Genomic DNA, 20,640 nt, shown 5'->3' with positions numbered 1-20,640 from the left:
CACATATGTAAGGCTCCTTTTCATTGACTACAGCTCTGCCTTTAATACCATCATTTCAAATAAACTGATTCCTAAGCTCCGGAAACTGGGCCTTAGCACTCAGATCTGCAGCTGGATCTTTAACTTCCTCACAGACAGGACCCAGGCTGTAAAAATAGGGGACAAGCTCTCCTCTACAATCACTCTGAGCACCTGTGCCCCACAAGGCTGTGTACTCAGCCCCCTGCTGTACTCACTGTACACCCATGATTGTGTAGCCAAGTTTCCATCGAACTCAATGTATAAGTTTGCTGATGACACCACAATTGTAGGCCGTATCTCAGGTAATGATGAGTTTGAGTACAGAGAGGAAATTAAGAACCTGGTGGCATGGTGCGAAGACAATAACCTATCCCTCAACGTCAGCAAGACGAAGGAATTGGTTGTTGACTTCAGAAGGAGTAGCGGACCGCACGACCCCATTTACATTGGTGGTGTGCCAGTGGAACAGGTCAAAAGCTTTAGGTTCCTCGGGGTCAATATCACAAATGACCTGACTTGGTCCAGCCAAGCAGAGTCCACTGCCAAGAAGGCCCACCAGCACCTTTACTTCCTGAGAAAGCTAAAGAAATTTGGCCTGTCCCCTAAAATCCTCACTAATTTTTATAGATGCACCTTTTAAAAAGCATTCTTCTGGGGTGCATCACAACCTGGTATGGAAGTTGTCCTGTCCAAGACCGAAAGAAGCTGCAGAAGATTGTGAACACAGCCCAGCACATCACACAAACCAATCTTACGTCCTTGGACTCACTTTACACCGCACGCTGTCAGAGCAGTGCTGCCAGGATAATCAAGGACCTGACCCACCCAGCCAACACACTTTTCGTCCCTCTTCCCTCCGGGAGAAGGCTCAGGAGCTTGAAGAGTCGAACGGCCAGATTTGGGAACAGCTTCTTTCCAACTGTGATAAGACTGCTGAAGGGATCCTGACCCGGATCTGGGCCGTACCCTCCAAATATCTGGACCTACCTCTCGGTTTTTTTGCACTACCTTACTTTCCCTTTTCTATTTCCTATTCAGGATTTATAATTTAAATTTTTAATATTTACTATCGATTTGTACTCCAGGGAACGCAAAGCGCAGAATCTAATATCGCTGTGATGATTGTACATTCTAGTATCAATTGTTTGGCGACTATAAAGTATGGAGTATAAATCTAGCTCAATAGATCACCTACAATGGCTAAGTTATTTATTCTTTCCCTTATTATATTAGAAATGCTTTAAAATATGTAAACCTACCATTACCTTGTGCCTTATCAGAAGTAACTGAACTAAGGATGACTAGAGAAACAGTTTGAGTTAAATCCTTTGAGTAAAATTTGATGCTGGTGTCTGGTGGAGTTAACAGGAGGCTGCTGTTCTAAAAAATATACCCATCCTCATCAATGGTGGGGCTCTGCATTTGCATGGGAAGGACAAGCTTGAATCATTTCCATGTTCTTGATATATATTTCTTATTTATTTCTAATTTTTTTCTTTAGTATTTGTACATTTGTTGCATTTTGCACATTGGTTGGTTGTCCTTTGTGTGTGCTCTTTCCTTGATTCTATTGTGTTTCCAGGATTTTACCCTCAAGAAAATGAATCTCAGTGTTGTATACGGTGACATATATGTACTTTAATAATAAACTTACTTTGAACCCATGTTCAGCCAAAAATGCTGGATGCTTTATGCAGTTCTGCTTCTTCCTGATTCCTCCACGATCTTAGCCAATTTGATTTACTTCAAATGATACCAAGAACATTAGATACAGCTAAAGCCATGGAACCAGACTACACCCCAGCTGTAGTACAGAAGATCTGACTGACAGAATCAGCAGCACCTCTAGCCAGATTGCTCCAGAACAGTTACAATATGGCATCAACCTGACAATATGGAAAATTGTGCATTTCATAAAAAGTGGAAATATTGAATCTGGCTAAGTGGTGGGCACTCATCGACTCATTGGGCCAAAAATTCTGTATTATGTTGTATGTCAGCCTGCTCTCAATCTTCAGAAAACTGATGGAAACTATTGTCAACAGTATCATCCAACGGCACTTATTTTCCTGCTGAATGATGCCTGGTATGGGTTACACCAGGACCATGGGCCTAGATCTCGTCAGTAGCTTGGCCCAAGCATCAACGAAAGGGCTGAATTTCTCTTGTGAAGTAAGAAAGAACATACTTCAACATCAAGGTTGCAATGGTTTCAAAGGGAAAGCAACACAGTGGTGGAGTCAGACCTCACACAAAGCAAGATGGTTGTGATTGTTAAATGTCAATCATCTCTGTCTCTAGGGCAGCAACATAGAAGTTCCTCAAGTCTGCTGCCCATCTCCCACAGATGCTTCATGAATGAACATTGTTTCATCATTAGCTCAGCAGTGAACGTGTTCACTGAGGACTGCATAATGTTCAATCCCCTTCGTAACTCCTGAGCAAGTGAAGCAGTCTCTGCTTGCTGGATGCAGTCCGTGCATAGACAATATTCAAGCATGTGCTGTGATAAGTAGCAAGTAATATTCATGCAATGATACAGCCAAGCAATAGCCATCTCCAACAAGGAGCTTAAAACAAGAGAAATTCTGCAGATGCTGGAAATCCAAAGCAGCACATACACAAAATGCTGGAGGAACTCAGCAGGCCAAGCAGCATCTATGGAAAAGAGTACAGTCAATGTTTTAAGCTGAGACCCTTCATCAGGAGTTTAACCAGCTTTTATTGATATTCATTGCCTTTACCTTTGTCGAATCTCCAATCATCAATGTTCTAGCAAGCCTCCACTGACTATTGGATATTCAACTGGACTGGCCGCACAAAAGCTATGAATCCAACAGCAGATCAGAGGCTTATTATCCAGCGTTGAGTGACTTACTTCCCTGACACCAAAGTCTTCCATCATCTACAACTTGCCTGGATTACAGTAGCTTGGGCAACACGCAGAAAGCTCAACACTATAAAGGACTAAGTATCCTGTTTATTATGTGACCCTCTCTACTATCCTAAACATTCATTCTCAACAGCACAGTGTCTTTGACCCCTCCAAACTGTATACCATGCATTGGAAAGGAACTTTTTCCTCCTTCATCATCGCTAGATTTAACCACCAGCCAAACAATGGGTTCCTTCACCGGAGAACTGTAGTAACTCAAGGCAGCTGCCCACCATCTTCTTGAGGGCAATTCAGGAAGTGCAATAAGTGCTGATTACACTAGAGATGCATGGACCCCAATAAATAAACAAATAAGTAAAATATTATGCTCAACAGTAATGGCATTTAACTTTATTTTGTCTCTCTACACTCTGTCAGGCCTGTAGCTGTTGCATTGAAGTTCATTCTATTGCCTTTTCCAGGAAGCATCAAGATTAACAAAACTTATTGGCTTTTGTGAGGATCACTTCAAGCATACAATAGTCTTAGTTAGCTGAAGAGGTTTTCTGTTCAATAATAGTTAGTAACTCTAATAGTTACTGAAAAAGTAACTTCTGATGCCAGTGGTATTCCTGCTGCATGACTTTGTCAAACCATGAGAGAGAAAAGATGTGTTGTAAAATCTATGCTGATCCATCACAAAACATGATCAAGACTGTTGCATTTTTCATTGTGTTTTTTTCCATTCTTTCATTTTTCATGTTGCAGTTTGGAGGAAAATTGTTTGGCTTGAAAATGGAGGAAAGCACAGTGAGTGAAATCCTAATTCACTTCCCTTACTGGATTCCTCAGATCAATAGAAAAATAGAGGATGGGCAGAACATCTAACGTGCTAAATTTATAATAATTATTTTGCACAGCCTTCGGTGATGCACATTGTGGAAGCTGCCTCACATAATCAATGATATGAATCCTCCCTTTCCTCTGTATGAATAGTCATCTTCCGTTAGATTAATGAATAACAATCACTCCCCGTTGACCTACTGGCACTTGGCTGATCCTTTAGTAAACAAAAATACTACCAACTAGCAGGTAACGTAACTGGGAGAAATGTACATAATTCACAACTACTGACGTTGAGTTGGGCTTTCACTTTAAGAGGCTGGTCTGATGTGATGATGTTACTACGTAAAGAGTTTTGGTGAGCTTTTGTGTTTAGTTTTTGGTGTTCAATAAGTGAGTTGCTACGGCTTTTCTGAAACATAAAACATTGCTGCCATTTTATAGGTGAAAATCTACACCCGGGCTAATATTATCTGACACCAAGAGTAGATGCTTTTATAAGAAAATGCACTTGCATTTTTAAACTCAAGTTCCACCATTCATGCTCTAAGTACTTGACACAATTGAAGGTTGAAGACACTTTTTTTTTAACAAAAAGAAACTTTCAAATATCCCAGATATTATACTCCCCATAATTACGTGCCAAAATGTAGTGGGTGCACCCCAATTTTTAGAAGTCACCATTTTAACAGAATCTACATGTATGTATTCCACCACAAACTGGACTACTGGAGGCTTAAATATATGCAGTTCAGGGCAAAACTATCATCTGTCCTATTTTAGTACTTCAATACTGAAAGCAAGAGCAAGAAATGAAAGGTGGTAGATTAGAATGATAAACACAAGAAACTATGCAGATGCTGGAAATCCAGATCAACACGCACAAAATGCTGGAGGAACTCAGCAGGTTAGGCAGCATCCATTCTGGTGAAGGGTCTTGATCTGAAATGTGGACTGTGTATTCCTCTGTATGGGTGTTGCCTCATCAGCTGAGTTCCTCCAGCATTTATTGTGTGTTGCTCTAAATTAGAATGGTGAAGGGACCGACTGCATTCCACATTAATCAGGTATCAGGTGAAGAATGCTTTGGACCCATGTTGCAAATATAGGTATTTAATGAGCCAAGTACAATCTTAATAACACATGAATTCAGTGCTTCTTTATGATAAATCTTGGATCCACGTAACACTATACATTTGGCCTTGTATGCACATTCCAGTTCCTCATGAGAACCAGAAAATTAGTGAAAAGTGTGTGTGAGGCTTTTCTTGTGCCTTTCAACATGTTGCAATCTCATTTAAAGCCACAGGCTCACCCATATTTTTATATGAGAGCAAAGTCATGACTATAAATTCCCAATATCTCCACTTTCCCTAGGAGCATCTAACATGCATGTCATGATGACCTAAAGAGCTATCGATGTCAGAAAGGTAATTGGGTAGCTTGTATATATAATTAAATAATATAAACATGTTTACATCGAGCTCTTTTTACTGTTTCTTACCACTGGGCAATTTTTGGTATAACATTACCTTCCTTTTGTTTTCCACATTCTAGGAAGTAATATGAACTCTATTCAGAAATACTTTTAGTAGTCAGGATTGCCAGTTGAATACAAATATCAAGCATGGGACTTGTAACCAACTTGTCGTTCCTCAGTATCTCGTTCCACATTCATCCAATACTACTGGTCATCAATATTCCCTTAAAATGGATGGAGAAATGTTTCTGACTGATTGATCACTTGCATGGAAAAGCTAATATGCATCCAGACTCTGATATTTGCGTCCACATTGGTGATGTATGTTTGTCACTCACTGATAGCCAACAGAATGAAGTCAGTGCGATTAATCCAGCTACATGGAGTTGAATGCTGAACAGATTATAAAATTGTGTTTAGACACAGCACTGTTATTTTCATGCAGATTAAAGGTTTCTGAAAATTCATAGGTCGTGCACACCATCATAAAGCTCTGTGTGCATAAAAGCATGTTAATGCTTGAATAGTATGCTTTGACACCATTACATAAACATTAGGAAAGGTGTAAATAATATTTGTTACTTAATGAAGATTAAAATGATTAATGATTTGTAGTTTTGAAGAATCTGTTGAATATTCAGATTATTCAGCAAACTGTTAGGAATAAAAATTAAGTATGCAGAAATCAACAAAATTTAAGCCATTCTAATGCATTACAGGTATGGTACTGCATTGTTGCTAGTCAACTTTCAGTGAAGATTTTACACCTGAGGCACCATGCTCCCTCGAAAAGTAGATGTAAAGTGATCACTAGGTTCTATTTCAAAGGGCACCACTGTAGTGTAGCAGTTAGCGCGATGCTATTACAGCTCAGGGCATCAGAGGTCAGAGCTCAATCCCGGCATCCTCTGCAAAGAGCCTCTGTACATCTTCCCTGTGGAACGTGTGGGTTTTCTCCAGGTGCTCCAGTTTCCTCTCTCAGTCCAAAGATGTACCAGGTAGGTAAGTTGGCCATTGTAAATTATTCTGTGACTAGGTTAGGGTTAAATTGAGGTTGTCGGGGACGCTGGGTGGTGCAGCTTGAAGGGCCTATTCCGTGCTGTATCTCTGAAACACTAAGTAAAATATAAGCCAAAGAGAGCTATTCCTGACCAATAGTTTTTTTCCCCCTACTAGCGTTATTGAAGTTGATGATAACAAATGAAACACTGCCGCTTGTGAGATTTTGCATTAATATCCGGCTCAATTTCCTACATTATAACAGCAACTACACCTCAAAATACTTAACTGGACATGTTCTGTTGTTATGAAAGGCACAATACAGATGCTAGTCTTTCCTCTTGTGTTGCCCTTGATATTGTTCCATAAATGTTCATTATTAAGTCATGATCTTGCACTCCCTATGTACACCTTTAGATGGACTGGGCTATTTTTTTATGTGTAATATTGAGAAAAAGGTGGCCATTTTCCCTCCAATGGGATTGGCCTCTAAAGCTCCGTTGAAAGTCAAGATGAAAGTAGACTTGAATCCAAAGATCAGTTAAACTGTGCCTGGTTCCCTCTATAAATTAACAAACTATTATTTAACTAATACTTGATTAACATCAAAATTGAGTGACCCAAATAATAAAAGCTTATTTTCTTCACTCCAACAGCGTTCCTACTTTTAAATGAGATGGAGTAATTCTCAGCAAGTGTCATTTTCTTCTGTTTAGAATGATTACAGGAAGTTATCTATGCAATGCAAGGATTTTGCTGTTGGTGTACTAGACCTGTGCCGGGACACAGAGGAAGTGGAGGCCATTCTAAATGGAGACGTTGATTCCGAGCCTCAGGGAGATCATCACCGGCCATCTCTGAGCAGAGTGAAACTTGCCATTAAGTATGAGGTTAAGAAGGTAATTCTTTTATTTATTGCAATTGTTAAAAAGGTGAAATGATTGCTACATGCTGTAGTTGTAGGGTCTCAGTCCGAAATGTCAACTGTTCATTCACTTCCAAAGATGCTGCCTGACCTGCTGAGTTCTTCCAAAATTTTATGTGCGTTCCTCTGGATTTCCACCATCTGCAGAATCTCTTGTGTTTTCTGTAGTTGTATCCTGGAACATAATTCACTTAACCTTCTAATACCATTTTGAATTATGTACTATTGATGTAACATGTTGAATTTGCTCTATATTCTGGTAAGGTTGTTTGAGGAATCAATGCACAAAATGTAATTCTAAGGAATGAAGTCCCTGTGGTAAGGTTGGTCTCTGAAGTGCTCCATTAATTGGAATGTAGGGTTCTATACTGACTTTTTTACATGACAAGCCGTGAACTTGATGGGAGAGCTGACTAACCTTATTATTATTAACCTTCTTAACTCTGAATTTTTCAGCATTCTTTAAACCAGTTGTTTCTTTTGAAAACTGGATCTTGGTGCGCAGACCCCTGCTGCATTACTTTAAATCCATCTCACAGTACTTGTTAACCTACCTGGTATGCTACTAGTCCAAGATCTGGTCAGATCTGGACTGTGTTGTCTTCAGCAGTCCCCTCCTCCCACAGTCCTGACAATTTTAAGTCCTTTGTCCTGTGCTTTGACTCCAGCCAAGCATCTACTTACCATGTCTCATTAATTCTGTATTAATTAACACCTGGATCTGAGAGCGATACTGAGATTACTATCTTGAGGTGCTGCTTTTCAGTTCCCTCCCTATCTATGACTTTACTACCTCAGCCCTATTCCATTGACTATCAATTCGTTTTGACAGGTGTGGCAACACCTGTCTCCTCTCCTTTTTCCCTCAAGAATATTCTGCATCCAGTCAGTGTTATTCCTTGCCCTGATAAGAGAGAGGTAGTAAACCACCTGGTCTCATATTAATGTCAACGTAAATGTTGTCAGACTCCCAAAGACTGAATCCTCAATTACTACAAGACTCGTACGTATCACCATATTCGCTGAGCATTCCTGGAATCACGTGGTCGTTCGCCATGGCAGGCTGAGGCGCAGAGGAATGAACTTCACTCTATCCAACATCTTGCTTGCAAATATATACTCTGGCGAACAAGATCGTGGACTTAAGGGCAGGATTGTTATATCAGAGGGAAATGAGGATTTGCTATGTCCTGTGTTTCAGAGACATGGCTCAATCTGAACATGCTGGTTTCGGTGATCAGACCCAAGGGCTTCTCTATACTTAGGATGGCCTGAACTGATCATTCAGAGAAGGCAAAAAATGGCTCTGTTCAGAGAAGAGTCTGTGCTGCATAATAAACTCGATGTGGTGCTTGGAACGGGGGGTTTTGTCGTATTCTTGTTTTCCCCCCAATCTGGAAAAATCTAACAAATAAGTGCTGACGACTTGCCAGGAGAGTTTTCCTCTGAGGTCCTGACCAAAGTTTATATGATGCCAAAATCTGACAGTAATCAGGCAATTGAAATATTGAATGCTGCCATAACCAAACAACAAACAGCCCACCCTGACACATTTCAAATCATAGTTGGAGACTTCAATCAGACTTGTTTGAAGCAATCTCTGACCAGTTAGTATCAGCATATAACCTGCAGCACCAGGGGACCCAACACCCTAGATCACTGCTGTACTATGGTAAGAACAGCCTACTGTTCCATGCCAAGAATGCATTTTGGGATATCTGCTCACTTGACTGCCCATCTCCTATTTGCATACATGCAAAGGTTAAAGATCAAGGGTCCAGACATAAGGACAAGAAAGAGGTGGCCACGGGAAGCAGAAGAGCGGCTATGAGATTGCTTCGAGTCAGTGGACTGGCCGTGTTAAAGGACTCATCAGAGGATCTGAATAAATACACCACAGTTCTCATGGACTTTATGACAACAGTCATGGATGATTGTGTCCCTAGAAAATCATGTAGAATCATCCTCAACCAGAAGCCCTGGATGAATCATGAGATTTGCAGTCTGCTGAGGACCATATCAGTGATATTCAGGTCTGGTGACCGAGTAAGATACAACAGGTCCGAATGCAATCTCTGGAAAGCCATCTCATGGGCAAAATGGCAATTCCTGACTAAACTTGAATCATTGAAGAATGCTCAACAGCTGTGACAGGTCTTAGATTGCCTCTTACAGAGTGAAACTAAATGACAGAGTGACAACAAGGCTTCAGTTCCACATGAGCTCAATGCCTTCTATGCTTACGTTGACCATCAAAACATGGAGGAATCTTCACAAACTTCCAAAGCCTTTGTTGACCCTGCAATCTCAGTCTCTGAGGCTAATGTGACAGCATCCTTCAGGAGGGAAAAGCCATGGAAAGCATCTGGTCTAGATGGGGTACCTGGCCAAGTACTCAAGGCCTGTGTTGATCAACTGGCTGGAGTGTTCACCGATATCTTTAATGTCACTTCAGTAGTCTGAGATACCATCTGCTTCAAGAAGGATTCAATAAGAAGACCATGGTAACCTACCTCAATGACTATCGTCCAGTAGCACTTACATCCACTGAGATGAAGTGCTTTGCGAGGTTAGTGATGAAACATATTAACTCCTGCCTGAGAAGCGACTTGAATCTGCTCCAATTTGCCTACTGGCACAGCAGGTCAACAGCAGATGCCATTTCATTGGCTCTTCACTCAATACTGGAACATCTGGAGAGCAAAGATGCATACGTCAGAATATTCTTTTAATCGACTACAGCTCAGCATTCGATACTATCATCCCCCCAAAACTAATCAATTAAACTTGAAAACCTTGGCTGCAATACCTCCTTGTGCAACTGGATATTTGACTTCCTCACTCGCAGACCTTGAATTCGGATTTACAACTGTATCTCCTCCACAATCTTCATCAGCTCAGGTGCACCACAAGGCTGTGTGCTTAGCCCTCTGCTCTACTAGCTTTATACTTATGCATGTGAGGCTAAGCACAGCTCCAATGTCATAATTAAGCTTGCTGATGACACTCTGACATTGGCCAAATCAAAGGTGATGACAAATCAGCATATAGAAGGGAGATTCTGGCTGAATGTTGCCACAGCAACAACCTTTCACTCAATTTCAGCAAGACCAAGGAGCTGATTATTGCTTTCAGGAGGAGGAAACTAGAGGTCCACGAGCCTGTCCTCATCAGGAGATGAAGGTGGAGAAAGTCAGCAGCTTTAAATTCCTTGGTGTTATCATTTTGGAGGATTTGTCTTGGGCAACTACAAAGAAAGCATAACAGCCCCTCTACTTCTTTACAAGTTTGCAAAGATTCAGCATGACATCTAAAACTTTGACAAACAAGTAGATATGTGGTGGAGAGTATCTTGACTGGTTGCATCATGGCGAGTTATGGAAACACCAATACACTTGAATGGAAAATGCTCTTAAAAAGTAGTGCATATGGCCCAGTCCACCACAGGTAAAGCCCTCTCCACCACTGAGCACATCTACAGGGAGCGATGTCACAGGAAAGCAGCATCCATCATCATGGACCCCCACCACCCAGGCCATGCTCTCTTCTCGCTGCTGTCAGCAGGAAGAAGGTACGGGAGCACCAGGACCCACACCACTAGGTTCAGGTACAGTTATTACCCCTCAACCATCTGTTTCTTGAACCCGTGGGGATAACTTCACTCAACTTTGCTTGCTCCATCAGTCAACTGTTCCCACAACCTATGAGCTCACTGTCAACGACTCTTCATCTCATGTTCTTGCTATTATTGCGTATTTTTTATTATTGTTATTATATATTTTCTTCTGCATTTGCCCAGTTTGCTGTCTTTTGCACATTGATCTTTTGTCTGTCTGTTGGGTGCGGTCTTCCACTGATCCTATGATGCTTCTTGGATTTACTGAGTATGCTCACAAGAAAACAAATTTCAAGGCTTGTATATGGTCACATACATGTACTTTGATAATAAACTTACTCTGTACAATGCCAAGCTGGGACTGTGCTGCTTCTCTGTATTGTTACCCTTACCTACGTTCAGTGTTGAATATCAGTGCCACACATCCAATGAACTGGCATGTTGTTTGTCTCTTCCTGCCCTACGAATAAATCACTCTCTTACATTCTGGCGTCATCTTGTTGTGGGAGGAGCAACCCTGAATCCTTGAGCCACATAAACACTCTGCCATCCATTTGCCCTCTAGTGGAAGCAGCTTCCCATAACAGTGCGGGAAAGAACCAGCATCGCTAAAAGCTAGTTCCTTAATGACAGCATCAAACAGCAGCTGAGGCATGAGCAGCAGCTGAGGCTCACCTGACTCTTATTCAAGTACTGATGTGCGGTATGTTGAAGGAGGTAAGTAAAAGGGGCAATAAATTCAAAACTTAACAGATGCAAATTATGTTTGCGGATCAATGGCCTAAAAAATTAAATGATTTTTTTTAGAAAATCAAAGGATGTCTAATTTTGGATTTTGAGAGTGCAGAGTTTGTATGTTCCTGTCAGGATTAAAGGCAAATTGAATAGGAATAAGGAACCTTGGTTCTCAAGGGATATTGCAACTCTGATAAAGAAGAAGAGGGAGTTGTATGAAATGTATAGGAAACGGGGGTAAATCAGGTGCTTGGGGAGTATAAGAAGTGCAAGAAAATACTTAAGAAAGAAATCAGGAGGGCAAAAAGAAGACATGAGGTTGCCTTGGCAGTCAAAGTGAAGGATAATCCAAAGAGCTTTTACAAGTATATTAAGAGCAAAAGGATTGTAAGGGATAAAATTGGTCCTCTTGAAGATCAGAGTGGTCGGCTTTGTGCGGAACCAAAGGAAATGGGGGAGATCTTAAATAGGTTTTTTGCATCTGTATTTACTAAGGAAGCTGGCATGAAATCTATGGAATTGAGGGAATCAAGTAGTGAGACCATGGAAACTGTACAGATTGAAAAGGAGGAGTTGCTTGCTGTCTTGAGGAAAATTAAAGTGGATAAATCCCCAAGACCTGACAGAGTGTTCCCTCGGACCTTGAAGGAGACTAGTGTTGAAATTGCGGGGGCCCTGGCAGAAATATTTAAAATGTCGCTGTCTACGGGTGAAGTGCCGGAGGATTGGAGAGTGGCTCATGTTGTTCTGTTGTTTATAAAAGGATCGAAAAGTAATCTGGGAAATTATAGCCCGGTGAGTTTAACGTCAGTAGTAGGTAAGTTATTGGAGGGAGTACTAAGAGACAGAATCTACAAGCATTTGGATAGACAGGGGCTTATTAGGGAGAGTCAACATGGCTTTGTGCGTGGTAGGTCATGTTTGACCAATCTGTTGGAGTTTTTCGAGGAGGTTACCAGGAAAGTGGATGAAGGGAAGGCAGTGGATATTGTCTACATGGACTTCAGTAAGGCCTTTGACAAGGTCCCGCATGGGGGGTTAGTTAGGAAAATTCAGTCGCTAGGTATACATGGAGAGGTGATAAATTGGATTAGACATTGGCTCGATGGAAGAAACCAGAGAGTGGTGGTAGAGAATTGCTTCTCTGAGTGGAGGCCTGTGACTAGTGGTGTGCCACAGGGATCAGTGCTGGGTCCATTGTTATTTGTCATCTATATCAATGATCTGGATGATAATGTGGTAAATTGGATCAGCAAGTTTGCTGATGTTACAATGATTGGAGGTGTAGTAGACAGTGAGGAAGGTTTTCAGAGCCTGCAGAGGGACTTGGACCAGCTGGAAAAATGGGCTGAAAAATGGCAGATGGAGTTTAATACTGACAAGTGTGAGGTATTGCACGTTGGAAGGACAAACCAATGTAGAACATACAGGGTTAATGGTAAGGCACTGAGGAGTGCAGTGGAACAGAGGGATCTGGGAATACAGATACAAAATTCCCTAAAAGTGTCGTCACAGGTAGATAGGGTCGTAAAGAGAGCTTTTGGTACATTGGCCTTTATTAATCAAAGTATTGAGTATAAGAGCTGGAATGTTATGATGAGGTTGTATAAGGCATTGGTGAGGCTGAATCTGGAGTATTGTGTTCAGTTTTGGTCACCAAATTACAGGAAGGATATAAATAAGGTTGAAAGAGTGCAGAGAAGGTTTACAAGGATGTTGCCGGGACTTGAGAAACTCAGTTACCGAGAAAGGTTGAATAGGTTGGGACTTTATTCCCTGGAGCATAGAAGAATGAGGGGAGATTTGATAGAGGTATATAAAATTATGATGGGTATAGATAGAGTGAATGCAAGCAGGCTTTTTCCATTGAGGCAAGGGGAGAAAAAAACCAGAGGGCATGGGTTAAGGGTGAAGGGGGAAAAGTTTAAAGGGAACATTAGTGGGGGCTTCTTCACACAGAGAGTGGTGGGAGTATGGAATGAGCTGCCAGACGAGGTGGTAAATGCAGGTTCTTTTTTAATATTTAAGAATAAATTGGACAGATACATGGATGGGAGGTGTATGGAGGGATATGGTCCGTGTGCAGGTCAGTGGGACTAGGCAGAAAATGGTTCGGCACAGTGAAGAAGGGCTAAAGGGCCTGTTTCTGTGCTGTAGTTTCTATGGTTCTATGGTCTTAAGTTTTGGATCAAACTGAAGAACATCTTAGAGTAAAAGATTCAGTAGATGCTGGAAAGTGAGAGTAACACAAACAAAATTTTGGAGAAATTTTGCAGGTCAGGCAGCATCTATGGAGAGAAACAAAGAGCCATTGCTTCAGGCTGTGAACCTTCATCAGATAAAGGAATCATGTATTTGACCCATTGGTCTAGAAATTGTACTACACTGAAATGCATGAACTAGACTCCCATTGTTTGGGTTATGAAGCAAATTACAATTGCACGGTCTTGTCTCAGTCTCTATGCATGAATGTCCAGAGTAACCTGGAATATGGTCACTATCACGTTTCTGGAAATATGTTATCTTATCAACCATAGCTGATAATCAGCTGCAAAAGAAAAAAAATTGTGATTGATCAACACTCTATTGAATTATCTCCTATGAAGACCCAGAAAGTCTTCATTGGAGATGATGTGTTGACTCACAAAGAGAGAATGAAAGTCAGAACTGGCGGGACATTTTGTGCATTTCTTTTTGAACATTACACCACAAAAATATGATTTATTTGTGCAAATCTCTTACTAGCTCTTCTTTCAGTTAGTCCTGACGAAGGGTCTCAGTCCGAAACGTCGACTATACCTCTTCCTAAAGATGCTGCCTGGCCTGCTGTGTTCACCAGCAACTTTTATGTGTGTTGCTATGATTTATTTGTATTGGTTTTGAGATTGGTTTACTATTGTCATGTGTACCAAGATGCAGTGAAAAGTGTTTGTATGCCATCCAGGTAGATCATGTCAGACATAATTTCACAGAGGAAGTAAAAGGAACTCAGATTGCAGAATATCGTGTGACGGTTACAGAGAAAGTGCAAGGGGCCACGACGAGTTTGACTAGGAGACCAAGAGTTCCTGTTTTAGCTTGTGACAGGTTCATTCAGGAGTCTGATAACAGGGGGACTGAATCTGTCCTTGCATCCGGTGTGTTGTGACCTTAGTGCTTTTGTCACAGACTCAGCAAGAGGATATCAAACTAAATTGGACTTAGAAAGAATAAGAACATTTTGAAGGAAGCTAAGAGATTACATTTTTGCCCTGTCATTTTAAGATGAAGTAGTTCCCATTTTGGGAGTCACAGTATTCCAAATATTCTGCAAGGAAATGTCAGACTCAATAAACATGATTTTATTCTTGTGATTCAGCATTTTCTTACAGAACACACCATTAACTTTCTTATTTCCAAAATAATGGAAGACTCACCCAACAAAGAAGTGATAGTTTTTCAATAAAATTGGGAAGTCCTTGAAATATAACACAGTGCATTAAATGAGTTGGCCATTTATCCCCTTCAGGCTTGCCCTGTTATTCAATATGATCATGACTGATCTTCCTCATGCCTCATCCCCTCTTTTATGCCAGTTTCCCCCACAGCATTCAATTTCCTGATCTTTCAAAAATCTACCCATTTCTTCTTTAAATCCCCCCAAAAATGTGGCCTCTACAACTTTCTGGAGCAGAGAATTCCGGATGTTCACCATTCTTTGAGAAGTTCCCACTCATCTCAGTTTTAAATCACTGTCCTTGAATAAGTAGAATAAAGAAATACCATACAGGAACAAACCCCTTTGGCCCATGAATTCTGTGGTGACTATAATGCTAAATTAAATTAGACCATAAGACCATAAAACATAGGAGTAGAATTAGGCCATTCAGCCCATCAAGTCTGCTCTGCCTTTCCATCATGGCTGATCCTGGATCCACATCAACCCCATACACCTGTCATCTCGCCATATCCTTTGATGCCCTGACCGATCAGGAAACTATCAACTTCTGCCTTAAATATATTCACGGACTTGGTCTCCACTGCCACCTGTGGCAGAGCATTCCACAGATTCACTACTCTCTGGCTAAAAGTATTCCTCCTTACCTTTGTTCTAAAAGGTCACCCCTCAGTTTTGAGGCTATACCCTCTAGTTCTGGATACCCCCACCATAGGAAACATCCTCTCCACATCCACCCTATCTAGTCCTTTCAACATTCAGTAAGTTTCAATGAGATCCCCCTGCATTCTTCTAAATTCCTGTGAGTATAGGCCCAAAGCTGCTAATCACTCCTCATATGTTAACCCCTTCATTCCCGGAATCATCCTTGTGAACCTCCTCTGGACTCTCTCCAATGGCAATACATCCTTTCTGAGATGTGGGGCCCAAGTCTGTTGACGATACTTCAAGTGTGCCTGACTGGTGTCTTATAAAGGCTCAGCATTATCTCCTTGCTTTTATATTATATTCTCCTTGCATTTGCCACACTGCATTTGCCTTCTTTCCCAAAGACTCAACCTGTAAATTAACCTTCTGAGAGTCTTGCACGAGGATTTTCAAGTCCCCTCTGCAACACTGATTTTGAACCTTCTCCCCATTTAGATGATGATCAGCATTATTGTTCCTTTTACCAAAATGCATTGGACATTTATCAACACTGTATTCCATCTGCCACTTTTTTGCCCATTTTTCCAATTTGCCTAAGTCCTGGTGCCATTTTTCACACGACCTACCCCTCCAACTATCTTTGTATCATCCAAAAACTGTACCAAAAACCATTAATTCCAATATCCAAATCATTGACAAACAATGTAAAAAGTAGCAGTCCCAATACTGACCACTGAGAAACACCACCAGTCACTGGCAACCAAGTAGAAAAGGCTCCTTTTATTCCCACTCCCTGCCTCCTGCCTATCAGCCATTTCTCTATCCATGCCAGTATCTTTCCTGTAATGCCATAGGATTTTATCTTAAGCAGCCTCATGTGTGCCACCTTATCAAATGCCTTCTGAAAATCCAAGTAAATGACATCCACTGCCTCTCCTTTGTCCACCCTGCTTGTTAGTTCCTCGAAAAACTCTTAATAGATTTCCCTTTACAGAGGCTAGACTAACTGGCCTACAATGTCATTTTTTTTCCTCCCTTCTTAGAACAGTGTGACATTTACAATCTTCTCAGTCCTCTAGGACCATCTCAGAATCAAGTGATTCTTGAAAGATCATGACCAATGTATCTGTTATCTCTTCAGCAATCTCTTTCAGGACTCTGGGATGTAGTCCATCTGGTCCAGGTGACTTATCCACCTAAGACTTTTGAGTTTGCCTAGCAATTTTTCCTTTGTAATAGCAAAGGTGCTCACTCCTGTTCCCTGACACTCATGGAGCTTGGCACACTGCTAGTGTCTTCCACGGTGAAGACAGATGCAAAATACCCGTTAGGTTCATCTGCTGTTTCTTTGTACCCCATTACTACCTCACCAGCATCATTTTCCAGTGGTCCAATATCAACTCTCACCTCCCTTTTATTCTTTATATAACTGAAAAAACTTGTGGTGTCCTGCTTTATATTATTCACTAATTTGCTCCCATATTTCATTTTTTCCCTTCTTATAGCTTTGTTTAAGTTGTCCTTTGTTGAATTTTTAAAAGCTTCCCAATCATTCAACTTCCCGCTCACTTTTGCTACCTTATATGCCCTTTCCTTGGCTTCGATGCAGTCCTTAACTTCCTTTGTCAGCCAAGGTTGCCTACCCTTGCCATTTGAGAACAACTTCAGTTCGATGCACCTGGTGCAGATGTGGCCACCAGGGGGTGTGCTGGAAGTCTCCCAGATATCCCACATCTGACACCCAGATCAGAACACTGGCTCTGTAGACATATTCTCACAAGGTTTAAATAAGAAGTAAGGAATGAACTTACCTACTTACCTTGCCTCTGCCTGTTCTCGCCGAAGCCCTATTGAGCCTTACTACTCTGACACAGGGCTACTTCGAAGACCACTCCCACAATGACTGCTCTGCAAGGCAGTACCCCTCTTTTACAGAGACTGGGTTTTTAAAGCTCTTGGCCGGACCTGTGCGGGAATGCTTTTGTTGCGTCTGTGCAGTCCTCCAATCAACTAATCTCGTATGATCCACATACCGCCATTCTCTGCATGTTTGTGTGTCTGTTGTGCCTCTTAAACGCATTAATCGTGTCTACTTCTAACACCACCTCGACCGTGCGTTTTAGGCACCTATTATGCTCTGTGTAAGAAAACTTGTTATGCGCATCTCCTGTGAATTTTCCTGCTCTTGTCTTAAAGCTGTGTCCTTGAAGAGTGGACATTTATATCTTGAGAAAAAGACTCTATGTACCCTATCTGCCTCTCATAATTGCATTTTTTTTTCAGATCATCCTTCAGCCTGTGATGCAGAGAAAACAATCCAACTTTATGTCATCTCTCCTTATAGCTAATTCTTTCTCATCTCAGCTGCATCCTGATGAGCTTCTTTTGCATCCTTGCCAAAGCCTCCACATCTTTCCTAGAATGGACTATTTTGGATTACAAACAATACTCCAAATGAGGCCTAACCTGAGTTTCATACAACTGCACCCCAACTGCTTGCCTCATGCTTGATGCCCTGACCAATGATGGTCGGCAAGCATGCAAGATGCCTCCTTTAACACCCTGTCTACCTGAGTTGCCACTTTCAGGAAGCCATGTACTTGGATCTAAGATCCCTCTGCACATCATTGCTCCTCAGGGTCCCACCATTAATGGTATACTCTCCCTTTATAGTTGATCTTCTAAAGTGCAACACCTTCCACTTGTCCAGATTAAATTCCATCTGCCATTTCCCCACTCACACCTGCAGCTGAGTTGTATCCTTTGACAAGCTTTTTTGTTATCCACATCTCCACAATTTTTTGTGTGTCTTCAAACTTACTAATCAGCCCATCTACATTTCTTACTGTGTCCTTTACAATCCCTCATAAAGTGGGGGTGGAGCTGGAAGGTTGTGGCAGGTGAATGATAGATACAAGCAGACAAAGAGAGAGGGGAGAAAAAAAAAGACGGAGCAAGGTAGGGGGAGAGGTGTGTGCAGATTGGAGAAATCTGCTGGAGGGAGATCAAGAGGAACACAAAGCACTAATGGAGCAGCAGAAGTCCCAGTGATGATCTCTGTAGAACAGCACTGGTCACAGATCTCCAGTCAGAATTACACTCCTCTGCCACTGTATTCTGTCTTCTATGAATAAACCAGTTTTGAATCCAATCAGCAAGTCACTGTGAATTCCACTCATCTTAATCTTCTAATCTTCTGGATCAGTGTACCATCAGGGATCTTATCAACTCTCTTACGAAAGCCTGTATAGACAACAGCTGCTGCACTACCCCTAATCTTGCAAACATGTCCCCTGAAAAGCCCCTAATGATCTTGTGTTTCAAGATGATCAGCCCTCATTCTTCTAAACTCAAACATTGGAGATCTGGGTTCTTAGGACAAAGCTCTCGTCCTTGGAAATGGCCCAGTGAATCTCGTTGGAATTTTACCATTGTCAGTATATCCTTCCTTGGGGAAGGGAACGAAAATTGTGATACCGTACTCATCTATAGCTTTAATTCAACCACTCCTTTTATATATTCATTCCAGTTTTCCCAACCAATGAGGCAGAGCAGACATAGTAATAATAGGCTTGGGTGTTTATAAGTACATTGCGATCATATTTGATGGATTGTATAATTACTTACATTACAAATGAAAAAAAAAATCAGTGTATGTAAAAGCAATCATCAGACTCACTGACGTGTTGATGAATTGACAAAGGTATACAGGTGCATCATATACCCTGCTAGCAGGGTCAAGAATCCTCAAGTTGTCACCAGGACTGAAAGTAACAACAGAAATAAGCATGAAATTATAACACATATACACTCAGTGGCTACTTTATTCTAAGTTCAAAGTTGAAAGTAAATTTATAATCAAAGTACACATATGGCACCGTATACAACCCTGAGATTCGTTTACTTGCAGGCATACGCAGTAAATCCAAGAACCGTAATAGAATCAATGAAAGACTGCAGACAACAGGGTGGACAAATGATCATTGTGAAAAAGACTACAAACTGAGCAAATACAAAAGAAACAAAGAAATCGTAATACATAAATAAGCAATAAATAATGTGAAGATGGGATGAGGAGTCTATGACAGTGAGTGCAGTTTGCGGGAACAATTTAGTGAAGTTGAGTGAAGTTATCGCCACTGGTTCAAGTGCTTGATGGCTGAGGGGTAATAACTATTCCTGAACCTGGTGGTATGAGTCCTGAGGCTCCTGTACCTTCTTCCAGATGGCAGCAATGAGATGAAAGCATGGCCTGGGTGGTGGGGGTCCCTGATGATGGATGTCGCTCTCCTGTGCAACGCTTCATGTAGATGTGCTCAGTGGTAGAAAGGGCTTTACCTGTGATGGACTGGGCTGTATCCACTACTTTTTTAGATACACCTATACACCTGCTTATCAAAGCAAATATGTAATCAGCCAATCACATGGCAGCAACTCAGTGGATAAAACTTGCAGACATGGTCAAGCGGTTCAGTTATTTTTCAGACCAAACATCAAAATGGGGAAGAAATGTGCTCTAATTGATTTTGATCATCAAGTGAATGTTGGTGCCAGATGGGGTGGTTTGACTATCTCAGAAACTGCTGATCTCCTGGGATTTTCACACACAAGTCTCTAGAGTTTACAAAGAATGATACGAAGAGCAAAAAAAAAATCCAGTGAATGGTCGTTCAGTGGGTGACAACAACTTGTTAATGAGAGAGGTCAGAAGAGAATGGCCAGACTGGTTCCAGCTGACAGAAGGGCGACAGTAACCATGCGTTACAAAAGTGGTGTGCTGAATGCGTGACACATAGAACCTTCGAGTGAATGGGCTACATCAGCAGAAGCCCAGATTGGCTTTCACTGCTGTACCTAATAAAGCAGTCACTGAGTGTAAACGTTAATGTGTAAATTACATTGAACAAATAGTAACCAATCAGCACTTAGTGTGGTCATAGCAAATACTTCTACTCTGTTATTTTAATATAGCCATCAATACATTTATTATTCATGCTAATAGTTAATTATCATGCAATATCAATTTGTAGAGATAATGAAACGTACAAAATCTTACTCTTTC

General features: G+C 41.3%; 1 protein-coding gene across 4 annotated transcripts in view; it reads left to right on the top strand.

The window, feature by feature from the left end:
- LOC134349277 (short transient receptor potential channel 7) overlaps window positions 1-20,640 on the top strand; it is a 138,075-nt gene that overhangs the window by 77,864 nt on the left and 39,571 nt on the right. For all 4 annotated transcript variants that reach the window (XM_063053343.1, XM_063053342.1, XM_063053344.1 and 1 more), the window contains exon 2: window positions 6,935-7,117. In XM_063053343.1, coding sequence (XP_062909413.1) covers window positions 6,935-7,117 — 183 coding nt within the window. The remainder of the gene's footprint in view (window positions 1-6,934; window positions 7,118-20,640) is intronic.

Source organism: Mobula hypostoma, chromosome 7 (genome assembly GCF_963921235.1).
Source record: "Mobula hypostoma chromosome 7, sMobHyp1.1, whole genome shotgun sequence".
Taxonomy (NCBI): domain Eukaryota; kingdom Metazoa; phylum Chordata; class Chondrichthyes; order Myliobatiformes; family Myliobatidae; genus Mobula; species Mobula hypostoma.
This window is presented reverse-complemented; position numbering and strand designations above follow the sequence as displayed.